At 41.2% G+C, this 13,962-nt stretch overlaps 1 protein-coding gene across 5 annotated transcripts in view; it reads right to left on the bottom strand.

Annotated features, from left to right (window-relative positions):
- GADL1 (glutamate decarboxylase like 1) overlaps nt 1-13,962 on the bottom strand; it is a 104,329-nt gene that overhangs the window by 55,743 nt on the left and 34,624 nt on the right. For all 5 annotated transcript variants that reach the window (XM_025190298.2, XM_075921977.1, XM_006134301.4 and 2 more), the window contains 4 exons: nt 12,528-12,644; nt 6,373-6,437; nt 6,067-6,148; nt 1,711-1,910 (listed from right to left, as the gene is read on the bottom strand). In XM_025190298.2, coding sequence (XP_025046083.2) covers nt 1,711-1,910; nt 6,067-6,148; nt 6,373-6,437; nt 12,528-12,644 — 464 coding nt within the window. The remainder of the gene's footprint in view (nt 1-1,710; nt 1,911-6,066; nt 6,149-6,372; nt 6,438-12,527; nt 12,645-13,962) is intronic.

Genomic DNA, 13,962 nt, shown 5'->3' with positions numbered 1-13,962 from the left:
GTAATGCATATATTTTTAGGCAGTTAATGTTTGAACTTTTTATGTGAAAGCACTGAAGAGGAAAAGACAGTTCTCTCTTTTTTGTAACTTCTAGATGTGTTGCTCATGTCCATCGGGCATCTATGTCAGAGTTTTTCCCTTAGTAGTATCCATAGGGGACCAGCTCTTTCAACACCTTCTAAGGCCCCGAGCAATTCCAGGACCATCACTTGTGGTAAGAAGGAACTGAGGTTTGGAGGAACCAGCAGCACCCTTTATACTACAGCATATGCATGCCACTCCAGAGGGCGCCAGAGCTAATGTCCTATGGAGACCATTGGAGACCATTAAAGGGAAAAGTATCAGAGGGGTAGCCGTGTTAGTCTGAATCTGCAAAAGCGACGAGGAGTCCTGTGGCACCTTATAGACTAACTGAAGTGTAGGAGCATAAGCTTTCGTGGGCAAAGACCCACTTCGTCAGATGCATGCATGCATCTGACGAAGTGGGTCTTTGCCCACGAAAGCTTATGCTCCTACACTTCAGTTAGTCTATAAGGTGCCACAGGACTCCTCGTCGCATTAAGGGGAAAACATCCAGTACCGGTGCATGTGGCAAGTACACACACCTAGAATGGAATGGAAGGAAGCTTTCAAAGAGCTGTCCCTTTAACTTGCACCACTGTAAACACTAGGGTATTACTCTGCCATGCATAATAACCCATATAAATAATTATCCTCCCAGGGCCTCTGAGAACACCATCTTGGAAGTGCACCTGGAGGATGGGTCACAGGTCATTCCAATATAGAAATATGCTTATGAAAATAACCAGAATATGTGTTATGGAAAATATTTCAAGTAAGATATCATTGGAAAGCTTGAAATCTACTGAACGTGATTATCCCATGAATATATTTGTATGCATGTATCATTCCTGTATTTCAATTTAGAAATATGAAATATAAACCCACATCACAAATGTAAGTCATGCTAAGTAAGGGTCATTAGTAGCATTCAAGGAACTTAATGGCCCAATACTCTGGAAATAATCTGCAAATAGACTTGTTTTTCCCGTGAGCCTTGCAAGATGGTCAATGATACCAAGATATGTGGCCACATGTGGGATTTTTTGGCCACTTCAATGAGAAAAGCCACAGATACAAACACACATTAAAAATGATGGCACCTTACACAAAAAAACCTTGATGCACCAGGGAGAGTTTCTTGTTTGGGGAGAGGGAAGATGGAATCCACACTCCTACAGATGCTACCACCAATGTAGTGGCATAAAAGAGCAATAAAAGGGTCACTGTGGTCCCAGGAATTTTCCCAGGATACACGGTGCATGGCATGGGGCATGAAAAGGGGCAGGAAGAGAATAATAAATTCACTTCCAGCTAGAAGCAGTGCAGACTCTGGCCCATGCTGTTTTGGTATTAATGAAAAACAGTAGCTTTGATTCTAAATTAGATATCTGAAATAAAAAGAGTTTCTTCACTGGACCACATCAGTTTCCAGGAAATCAAATGTAGGCCTCATGCAGATTGATGATTTCCCTTTAATTTGAACCTTGAACTTCATTTTATGCATCAAATATCAATTATTATTAGATCATTTTAAAGATGCAAAGGTTCAACTGATTTCAGGTTAGGCATTGCATTGCGACATTGGTCTGGAAGCGACAGTCAAGCAAAACAAACAAATAAAAAACATTCAAATTTGAGTTCAGGTACCTGGCTAAGGCAAGTGCTCTGTTTACTCTTTCCTCGAGTCCTGCAGTTCCCAATGCCTTCCATGTCATCCAGAATTTAAATGCATCTGGTCGTCTGCTACACTGGATAGACTTGTCTCCAGTGTCATAGCTGACATCATAGAACTTGTCTTGCTGGAAAAGGTAGGAAGCCTTTGCAGAATAGCATTTCTTAAGTAGGTCCTATTTTAAAATAAAATAAAAGCTTCAACTGTTGCTGTGAATGTAAAAAAGGCTTTGAGTTTCATAAGCAACATTGTAAATAGGAAATTAACTTCTACTATTTTCTTCATGGCGAACACTTATTGGGAAAAAAAAAAAAAAAAAAAAAAAAAACCACACACACATGGAATGAACCCAAGTATGGAGGATCCACATAAGGCCCTCCTTATTACTCAAGACCCCTGGATGAAACCCTGGACCTATGAAGACAGGATTTCACCCCATGTTGCCAATGAAGAGTTGTAGGCAGTGGAAACATTTTCTGTACCAGCCCCAAAGAGGCCATGGGAGCAAGCCAGAAGAGGAGCCACTAGATTTGTCTTTACATTGAACTAGTTGCCCGAATACAACTGCCACAGATGCAGTCCATAGGTTGGAAGAACCGTCACAGAAGAGGTGCTTTGAATCCAGGGGTGCTACAACAATTTGTACAGTGAGGGTACAGAAATCTACTCAGTCTAACTATAAACCCTGAATATGACAGAATCATTTTAAGCTAGAGCATGTGGCAGCACCCCCAGTACCCAGTTCCATGACCTGTTTGCAATCCTGTGGCCTTCCTGTAGATAAAGGAGTAGCTGAATACAATCGAGCCTTCTCCAGCAGAGTCCTTTATATATCATCCCAATTATTTGGGGTTATGGGATGGGATGGATTTTACTCCAAATTTCAGATTTTCCCCCCAAACCCTGGACAACCTCTAATCTTTTAGCATATATTATTCATTTGGTAGAATAAAAATGCACCCAGCAGCATATCAATACAGCATCATATTCAGGCTCCTAAAAAGAGTTCTGTCACTCTTTACATTTAAAAGTATCAGTGAGGAAATTATTTCATTGTATCATAATTCCCGTTTTGAAATGAAATCATTTTATGCAAAGATTTACATGCTCTGACTAAAGAATAATTCAGTAGAGACTGTCCAAATGGAGATGAGTGGGGAAAAGGAAGTAACAATAAATGAATTCTGCGGAGGGAAGTGAAGAAGAATTAAGCCACCTAGTACTTTAGAGAACGAAGGCTGTTGTAGGATCATGCGGTACAAAACATGACAAAAGGCACAAGGTTACAAAGGGGAAAAAGGAAACAGAGGCAGAATTGAAGAGAGGGGAGTTGGAAAAATATAGGTCACAAGGTGGGAAATAGGAATAAGAGATCCTCCGGAAAAGAGCTTATTTTCCGGAGGATCGTGTCCAGACTGGCGCTTTTCTCCGGCTTATCTACAAGCCGGAAAAAAGCGGCAGCCATGTTAATGCAAATGCCGCGGGGGATATTTAAATCCCCCGCGGATTTGCCTATTCCAAAGTGCTACATTTGCATCCCTATTATGGAATAGGGGCCAATGTAGACACAGCCACAGAGAACACAATCCATTTTTAAATTTCAGTTTGGACTGACAAAGTACATTGTGTATTTCATTCCATTTCTGTACATAGGTTGTAAGTGTGATTGTGAAATGGTACAAAGTGTCTGACAACACTTATTAAGTCTCTATTTCTGTAATAGAATGTACATGTTTCAATCTGAATTACAATACATAACAGATAACTCTCTTGAACTGGTAATAAAATAGAGGAAAATATGTCAAGACAAAATCCAGGAGATATAAAAGTTATATGAGTTATCTACTGACATAGATAGAATAAACTCAGTTAGGAGAATCAGAAAATAATAAAAGGGAACAACATTCCTCACTTCAAGTCACTATGACTTTCTCCTTCTCTTTGTTTCTTCAATTCCCCCTCAAAAACATTGGACTATGGACTTGATTGAGGGGCACAAAGGGAAAGCACTCAGGCTTATGTAAGGACTAGACAAGCTCAACCCCACTAGCTTCCTAGAATGGCCAGCAAACCACCACTCTGTCTCACTTCCACTCCAGCTAGCAAAACTGGCCTTGTAGGGAGGAAACTTATGCAAAGACCTTGGAAAGAGTGGTACCTTGGCTGTTCTCCTCCATGCACTCCTCAGAACCGTAATGCTTCTACTCCATACCCACAATTGGAGCAGTATCTGGAAAACCATAATTGGGCCCTAGATTTGTAAGATTTAAGAAAGCATCCTCTTTGTCCTTTTAGGAGACTGGAAGTCATGGTGACAAAGGCAAGAAGGTGGACTCTCAAATCAAACAAAAGATCAGACATTGAGCATTTTCGAGTCTCCCCACATCAGCTACAGTAGTCTACCTATACAAGCATTGTATCACATGAAGTCAGTTTTGAAGAGAGAAAAAAAGCTAGCTCTCATAAGCGGAAATTTATGTCTGCTAGCAAATGTGCAGTGCTACAGTTTGAAAAAGAAGTGGTGATATTTTTTTTTTTTTTTAAAAAGGTATGTTGTTTGCTTTGGCTCTTATGAACTATGCATCACAACTCTGCACAGTGTTTCAGTTGGGAGAGTGGAACAGGGTTTGACACAGAACTATGAAAATATAACGTAGCTGCATTGCAGAGGGCGTTTGGAATCAGGACCTGCAGCAGAGCCAGTCTCCAGGCAATCTAAGGCTAGGGGTAGGCTGTCTGATTGGCAATAAGAGTCCGCAGATCACCTCTGAAATGCAGCAGCAGCAGCAGTTTGGTGGCTGTTAAAGCATGACTGGGATTGCTCCTGCTGCTGCTTTGCCTCACTCCATGTAACCTGTCTCCAGGTAATTGGCCCATGGCTCCAATTACTGACTTCTGACTCCTGCTGTAACCAGCAGGGCTCACTCCTGCTCTAGCCACCAGGCACAATCACCCACATCCTGCTCTCTGACAGAGAGTATCAGAGGATATTAGTTCCCCTCATGCTATTCTTTCCTAAGGGGAATAATTATGTCTATCACAAAAAGGCCTAACATGCTGTGTAATCTTATTGCAAGCCATGGAAGGTCACTTGAGATATTGCTATAACCAGAACCGAACAGCCTCATAATTGAATACTTCAGACTGCATACCCAGTAGGTGTTTGAAAAGTAGCCCTATCTACTTGGAGTAAATGCTAATTCCCAGGAAGGTTACTCGTGAAAAGAGATTGATGAAGTCATGGGTGGAAAAAATGGAACATACTTCACTCCATCGGTATATGCAAGCAGAAACAAGAGAGGGATGGCCCACCCATCCCTCCTCAAAAAATACCAGCAGCGTGCCATCTCTTTTCCATCTAGATATCCTGCTGATGTACTGGTGCAATGTGCTAAAGTAACTCTGCTGAATTCAGCACCTCAGGTCAATTTGTAAGAGTACAGTATAAACTAAGTCATCTGCCAGCTGATATTTATGCACTATCGCACATTTGTGGGACAGGCAGGCAGAGAAAAAAAAAATCCTATGGAAGGTATGGGAGGGATGAAAGAAACATGCCGGCACAGTGCAGTGAACACTGGGGAGAGGCAAAGGAACAGTGGTTGTAACATTTAGTTCAAAGTAATGAAACATTTAACCCTAACTGTTTAATGCACGAGTGGACAATCATTTTTGGGGGGGAGAGCACTCCAAGATTTGGTAAATAGTCAAGGGCCACACTTTTCTATGGATGGGATGCAGAGTCTGGAATGGAAGTTGGGTGCAGAAAGGAGCTCAGCTAGAGGACTGGAGGGATGCAGGAGGGACGTGGGGTCTAGGAAGGAATTTGGGTGAAAGTGGGGTTGTGACCTGGGGCAAGTAATTGGGGAGCAGAGGTAGCTGTGACCAGTTCAAGGAGTGCAGAAGGTTTGGGTTGCGACCAGGCTCTCACTGGGAAGCACTAACCTAGGTGGCTCCTGGCCAACAGCCCAGCAGGACCCTTGGGGAGGCTCCCTGCCTTCTGCACCTCGCACACTGCTCAAAGCGGCCAGCTGCTGGGGCCAATCTGTGCGAGTCTGCACAGCATGCCAAGGGAGGGGGCTCTTTGAGCTGCTCACACCTGCAAGCGCAGACCAAATAGCTCCTGTTGGCTTATGGGTGAATTTGGTCCCATATCATGTATTTGTCCTTTATCAATGTCTTTGTGATATTGTATACATTTTTACAGCTCTCTACATTGCACTGAAGTGTGTAGTAAAAATAACTTGCAATTGCTTTCTAATGATCTCCACTTCCATAACACGCCAATGATATACCAACTTTAAACTGCTAGCAATAACAGGAGGACTTACAGAATTGTCTTTCACCAGAAGAGCACAGCACTGGATTCCTGCCATCAGCATTTTATGGGGATTCCAGGCAACAGAATCAGCCCTGGAGAATTAAGCAAAGAGACAAAACAAACGATTACCCTATAATCACAGTAGTAGACAGTACAAATGCTTGTATAATTTCTGAATTCCCCTACTATAAATTCTGTGGTATCTTCAATTAAAAACAATACTTTGAGCATATGAACTTTAAAGAGATTCTTATAAAGTGCCCTTTCCCAATTAACACCCTTCCTAGCTGCTCCCATGAGCCATTAAACTACTTACCTGTGAATGCCTTGTAGAAGCTTGCGATGCTTCCTTGACATCAAAGCTGAACCACCCCAAGATGCCTGTTGAGATATTTATATAACCAAGACAATGTTATTTCTATATTCAAAGGTTCTATAAGTACTCCCACAGCATTATTTTCTAAAGCCTCAATAATCCATCGTATTCAAAAGCAATACTGTGTTTTATAAGCGTGTGATCCGTGCTCACAGTGCCAAATTCTGTACTCAGTGACCAGAGTTCCCTGTAAGCGGTATGCTTGTGCAGCCACTCAGGAGAGATTCTGCCCAGTGCTGCCCAACTAATTAGCAGAGTGCCCACAGCTAGGTTTTGTTTCTACTTGTGGTGCACATTCACACCTGCCCTGGTGCACATAATTTATTTTGCACATGGATGGAAAAGATTAGAGGGAACATTGGCAATAATATCAATGCAACTATGGTGAAATCTGATTGGCTGCACTGGTGTAGAAGAGGGCTGAATTCTGGTCATCTCTCTCACTCTGTAGCTCTCACCTGAGTAGCCCATTGACCTCAATGACAATACTCTCTCAAGTAAAGGCTACTCTATGTAAGTTGCAGAGTCAGGCCCAAAATTTGGACCATTGACTTTTACTATGGATTATAATGTCTACGAGTATGTGACAGCAGCACCGAAGGTCAGATGTTGCATTTCTGAAATCAATGGAATTTTTAACATGGATTCCATGTGAGCAGGATTAGGCGCGCGCGCACGCGCGCACACACACACACACACACACACACGCTACCTAATAGCTGCATTGAATCCATAAGTCTCAAACATTAATGAAGAGTTTCTGTTAGGGATGTAAAATCCCATTTAATTAATTAACGAGTTAGACATTAAGCTTAACCAGTTAACTGATTAAACGGGGCCAACGTGGGGGCCCCCCATGACCAGGCTGGAGTGCTCCCCACCAACAGTGGGCTCCGCAGAGCTGGAGTAGAATCCTGCCCGATCTGGGTGGGGAACTGCTCTAGCCCCCACCACTTAACCATTAACATTCCTACTTTCTATTCAGCTATGCACGGAAAGGGAGATTTTGGAACACATATCACATAATGTGCTCAAAGACTTTCATAAGAAATTATTACTAGCAAAAAAGAAAAGGGTTCAAATGCTGAAGGCCTTAATCCTGCAAATTGCTCCAGGCTGGTAGTCACAATGTTTGAGCAAACCAGGGACTTGAGCAGGGAACTTCACTGGTACAGGGACCCATTCATGCAGAACCCATTGCAGGATTGGGATCCAAATGGTTTTAAAAGCATATGCAGAATGTTTGTGTCAAAATGTACACAGCAGCTGTGACACTAGTGTCATGTGACCAGATCACCTGATACTGGACTCCATCTTGGAATACCAGTGTTCTTCCCTGGACAGAAAGGGTTTCCTCCATATGAAAGTTATTTAAGGCAGGAGAGTGACACTGTCATGGCTAACTCTCTGCTCAAAGGAGGGCCTGAGAAACACCTGAGGAAGAAGGACTCTACTAAGGGGATGTGCTTGACCCAGAGGTTTCTAGCCCATGAAAGGAATAACTGGGAGTTTTAAGCTGCAAGCAAGTGAAGCTTGCCCAGTAAGAGCCTGAAGCCAGCTTAAATCATTATTTATGAGGAGAATTTGCTACTCATATTCGATCTCTTCAGTATATTAAGTTTACATTGTGTTTCTGTTCATTTCTTAGGTAAATTGCTTTGATCTGTTGGCTAGCCCTTATAACCACTTAAAATCTATCTTTTGCAGTTAATACATGTGTTTTTTGTTTTTTCTAAAACCAGTGTCTGAGTCATAACTTAGACATAAAACAGCTTTCTGCCTCTTCTCCAATTGAGGGAAGGGGCAAATTTCATGAACTTACGCTGTACATTTCTCTGCACGGTGCAAGATGATATAATTCTGAGTTTACCCTCCAGAAGGGAGTGCATGCCTTGAACTGTGATGTGCCCTAGCTGTGCCTTCCATGCAGTGTTAGCTTCACAGCATGTCTATAGCTGCAGCTGGGTATGTCCCTACCTTTATGTTTACTGGTAAAGTGCAAGGTGGGAGAAGGCTTAGCAGGCTGGTCACGGCAATACAGTGTAAAGGGATCCCAGGCTAGTAGGTTGGGGGCCTCAGTGGTACCCCAGTTCCAGGTGGCACCCCAAGGGAACCCATCACACTGATCATCCACTGTCCATTAACGTAAGGGTGATAAAGTAGAAATACCAGATCCGAGTTCTCAGGATGCAAGTATGGGAAATGCAGTATTCAGCAAAGCAGCTGCACTGTGGTAGCAGTATCAGTTGGTCTATAATTTATCTGTATCAGTATCTGTTTCAGAAGCAAAAGGCTAGGAATAGTATTTGCCATAACTGAGAGATAGGAGTAGTAAAGGCACACGAGGGAATGAAAGGTTAAAATAATGTCTTACTGCAGTAAAGTAGGCCATATAAGTGCCTATGTGTGAGTCCATACAGTATTATGTATTTGTCTCCAGAAAACCCCTGTGAAGTAAGGGAGTACTATTATTCCCATTTTACAGATGGGGAACTGAGGCTCCAAGGGAAAAAGTGAATTGCCCCAAACCATGCAGTAATTCTTCAGTAAAACGGAATTAAACCCAAGTTTTCCAAGGCTCAAGATCACACAGCAATTCTATGGAAAAGCTGCAAATAGACTTCATTTATGCTCAATGCCCACTCACTGATCCATCACCCATTAAAGTCAACAGAAAAGCTCCCATTAATTTCAATAGAAGTCAGACAGGTTCTAAGACAATATAACTTTAACTATGTATGCAACAACAAACTGAGCTTTTGTTTTTTCTTTAGACAAAGACAAAAAGATCACCACATTAGACTCTGCACTTCATAATCCACAAGCTACCCCTTGAAATAAAAAAATCCACATACAAACAACCCCACAAAATTCTGCATCTATGAACACAAATTTATAATGCAAAGTGTTGTGATTTTTCACATATATTTAGCAAAATAATATACAAAAAGGCATCTCCTTAGAATCTTAGACTACCAGAACTGGAAGGGACCTCGAGAGGTCATCGAGTCCAGTGCCCTGACCTCACGGCTGGACCAAGCACAATCTAAATCAGACCTACTCAACATGCGGCCTGTGGGCACATGAGGCCAGCGGGCCATTTGATTGCGGTTCATGGTTTGCCAAATACACAGAGAGGCATTGGAATTACAATTCATCCGCAAATTCAATTCTCATGCTAATGGACTCAATTGTGATGAGGGATGGTTGGGACACTATCAACCTAACATTCAATGAAGGTGCAAACAGCTCTTTGTGTAGATTCCTGTGTTAGGAAGGGTACTATCTATTGACTTTGATTCTTATCTGCTTCGTTTTAACTACCCAATCTTCAGGTGCTTATTGATTCCCAGCTCTACCTTCCTGTTTTTCCCTTTGATTTTCCATACCCTCTGCTCCCTGTTTCCCCATACCTTCTCTCCTATTTATTTTGGGTCTGCACATCCTAAACTCCAAACTCCAGTCATTTAAAGAAGTGTGCTGTGCCCAGAAAAGCTCATGATACCATCTACATGTTTTGTTAGTCTATAAAGTGCTACCAGACCATTTGTTGTTTTTTCCTGTACAGACTAACTTGGCTACCCCCTGAAGCTGCTTAATAGCAGTTAGATATTTGAAAACTGCCTTAGTACTGTTTGACATGGGGCAACATTTGAAAATGAGTTACACCAGTGTAAATCTGGAATAATTCTGCTGATTTCAGTTTTAGAAAGCTTGATTAATAACTCTGGGGCTGAAGCCAGCAGACTCTGACCAGTGTAACTGACATCAAAATATGGCCCTACTATGTACAGCACTTACACCTACTCAACATCATTTGATTTTAATTGTTCTTTTTCTTTTTCCAAAATGATACAGGCCCAAATTAGGTGTTCTCTTGATAACCACTGTATCAGCACAGAAGTGGGCTTTTAGCTTTCAAACACTATTTTCAGTGTAGTTGCTGTTTCTTTTTGGAATGGCCTCTGATCACCATAACTTCTGAAGATTATTTCTGGACCACAGTTCCTGTGTTTACCTGTTTTCTCTTTCTTATATTCATCATTGATTATATTATGATTAACCCTTGAGATCTTTTCTCCATTTACAAGAACACTCACTCCACATTACTGAGCTTGAATGGATATACATAGCTATACAAAATAATAAAATATAAGGTTACGGACCCTCTACATGCATACACAAATACCCACTGACAAAAGCTTAAATATACCAAAGCCCAACTACTAGCCTACAATAAGAATTTTCAAATTCTCTCGTAATATGAACCACATCTTAATAGATAAGATGTTGCACTGACACATATCCTTTTGTGTAGGACACCACCCCTGCTTCTAGAAATCAAGTAATATCCTTATAGCAAATACAGAAATTGCATGCATGGAAAAGTAATTTTTCTAATATTAAATTATTTTTAGCTTCCCAACAATATTTAGCAGCTGGAAAAAAAGGAAAACTAGCTCTCTGCAGGCCATTAGCAAGTATTTCCCAGACTGCAATTTAACCACAGGCCTAGGACTATTATCAGATAAAAAAATTAGACTTGATAAGCAACGGCGCCATTTCAGGAGGGTAGGGGGCAGCAGCCACACGCTCCAGGATGTGGCTTGCTTTTCATCCCATTCCCCAATCAGGGAGTGAGGGAATGGTACTTGCATTCTGTGCATGCCTCTCACACCTGGCTGGTGAAGGGAACTCACTAGCTAAATGCGAGAAGCACGCATGGAATTCAAATAATTTCCCCCTCACTCCTTGATAGTCCAGGGAATGGGATGAAAAGCAAGCCACATCCCGGAGTGCACGGCTGCTGCCCACTCTACCCTCCTGAAATGGCACCCTTGCTGGTAAGCAATGACCTAACCATGCCATTTGTCCAGCTCTTATATGAAAATGAGAGGATCTATCCATCAAATCAATGACAAAACTCACAGATCCAAATGGAAGCATGATGAGGGTAAATAAAAAAAGTTTCTATTTAAAACTCAGGGCATTTCCATTGCAAAAAAGTTAAAATGTTCAACATGAAAAAAAACAAACAAAATGAAATCTCTCCTATAAACCCAGATCCAGATTTTCCTCTGACTACAACAAGATAAATCTTGAGTAACACCAAAAGTCTTCAAATTATGCTGTATTTATACTAGCTTAATTAACCAGCAGAATTTGGCCTACAAGATTTAATTTTAAACAATTTTAAAATTTAAAATAAAAAAAAACATATCTTCATGTTCATACAAGTACCATGGTTACTCAAGACAGGGATAATAAATTCAACTTTCCTGCCTTTTATTTGTATAAAATTAAAACCTTATCCACATTACAAAAAAGGGTTAGGGAACTTTTTATTTTGAGCAGTCCTGGAAAACATGAGTGGGTCAACAAGAAAGCCAAATCCACAAATGTGAGAAAGCAATTTATTGCTATGAAGGTAGATTCTGCTCTCATTTAGACCAGTGTTCCCTGTAAGCTGTGAGCTTGTGCAGCCACTCAGAAGAGATTCAAATGCTGCTCAGCTGATTAGCAGAGTGACCATAGCTAGGTTGTTGTTTATACTGGTAGTGCATAGTCACACATTAAAAACAACTATTTTGCATCTGGCTGTAAAAAATCCAGATGAATGGAAAAGATTAGAAGGAACAGTGATTTAAACCACTAAATGCTCATGAACAAGTCTTGCTAGTCTAACTGTGAGCAGGCTTTGACCCAACTAACAGTACTTATGGTTATGTCAAGTCCATATTAAGAAGTCAAAAGAATTTGAAATAATATTTCTACACAATTCTCCTCTTCAAAACTGCATGGGGGTTTTGTTTTGTCTTTTGGGTGGGAGGAAGGAGTGGGAAGTTGTTTAGAAGCATTCTTAAAGTACAATCTGGCAATCTGAAAAAAGACTTTGACCAGGTTTTTAGCTGGTTTTCAGCAAGCAGAACTTAGCAGAGGAACTGGCTGCATTTCTGCTACCCATATAAAGAATGGCAAATGGGATTAAGCTCCCGTCTGGTTTCTGAGTACATGGAAATATCACAGCAGCTGAAGAAAGCATGAACAATGCTGAAGCAATACTAACAAACTTCACTGTATATAAAGTAACTTACATCCACATGCAGCCAAAGGCCATATTTTTCACAGATATCAGCTACTTTATCCAGAGGATCAAATGCTCCCAGCACAGTTGTACCAGCTGTGGCACAGACAAGGAACGGTGCTGCCCCCTGTGAAATGAGCCAAAACAAAGCAATGTCATTTGCACTGTTCACATCCTCTAATATGCGTGCTGAGCTAAAACATAAGATGGGCTAGACAAGTAGGGCAGGTATAACAATATCTACATTTTAGTATCTCAGCAGTAAAAGGCTAACTTATGAGAGACTGTATTTAAAAGTGCTGATTTTCAAAAAAAACCCGGCATTCTTGGATGATATATCATGGGCTGGACTCCACTAGATGCAGACTATGTTTTGACAGCTCTGAGCCCTATAAAGATGAAAGCATGTTGGACAGTTGACATCTCTCTCTTTTACTCTAATTGTCATTTCACAATCTTTCACACTCTCACTCCTGTGTTTGCTGCATCGCTGCCTAATATTGCTTCAGCCATCAGGTAAGGAAGTGACTCCTCATCTTTCAGAGGATCCCATCTGCATTACCTCTGCCGTGCTTGCATTCTTCACCCTGCTTAGCACATGAGGAAGACTGAGCATGGTAACACTTTCTGCCTTTGAAGATGCCAGCATATTTTATACCTGAAACAATTATCACTATATAACCCCAATGTCAGTGGCCCACAATTGTGTCTTACTCTTCTGAATATAGTAAGGATTATAGAGAGTAGTTAAACATATTGTGAGATCTTCTGCCATCACGCAGGCAGATTAGATAGATTGACTAGTGAAACCTTTGGCAGCTTTGGGATCTCTGGCAATTCTCTCTATCCCCTTTTGGCCTTGCCAGCCCAGTTTTCCTGTATAGTTAACACTAGTAGGGTGATTACAGCAGTAGCTGGAATTCTGCCCTCTGATATAAGCTTGTAGCTCTTATGGATGTCAGTGTGAGTTGCACATGCAACCAGGTCTGCAGTTATTTAGAAAAGCTAAATTCATCCTAAACAGTGCTGAGCAATAGAATTCTCAGGTCGATGGGAGCGTTTAGTCCTGGGCAACAGTCAGGGCCATGTCCAAAGGATGATAACATATATAAGATCATTGCTGTATTTGCATTAAAATTGATATTTAACTGTTACATTTGGGATTTCTCATCAGCTATATGCCTAACTTTAACACAATGTATTTTTAGGTCCAGATTCTTGGCTGATGTGGATCAGCGTAGCTCCATTCATTCAATTTATAACTGTTGACAATCTGGCAACGTGAGGTTTTATTTCAAATGAAATCCAGAGTACACTAAGGCAACTTTATGCTTCTTTAGCCATATGAAAGGGCCTTGCAGGAAGAATCAATTTTACTTGCTTCCAGAACAGTGTAAAGTTGCCTTCATATAAATGAGACTCGGGCCCATATGCTCACAAAAGTC

The sequence above is a fragment of the Pelodiscus sinensis genome, chromosome 2 (assembly GCF_049634645.1).
Source record: "Pelodiscus sinensis isolate JC-2024 chromosome 2, ASM4963464v1, whole genome shotgun sequence".
In the NCBI taxonomy this organism is placed as follows: domain Eukaryota; kingdom Metazoa; phylum Chordata; order Testudines; family Trionychidae; genus Pelodiscus; species Pelodiscus sinensis.
The sequence above is the reverse complement of the archived record's forward strand: the minus strand, read 5'-3'. Positions and strand labels throughout refer to the sequence as shown.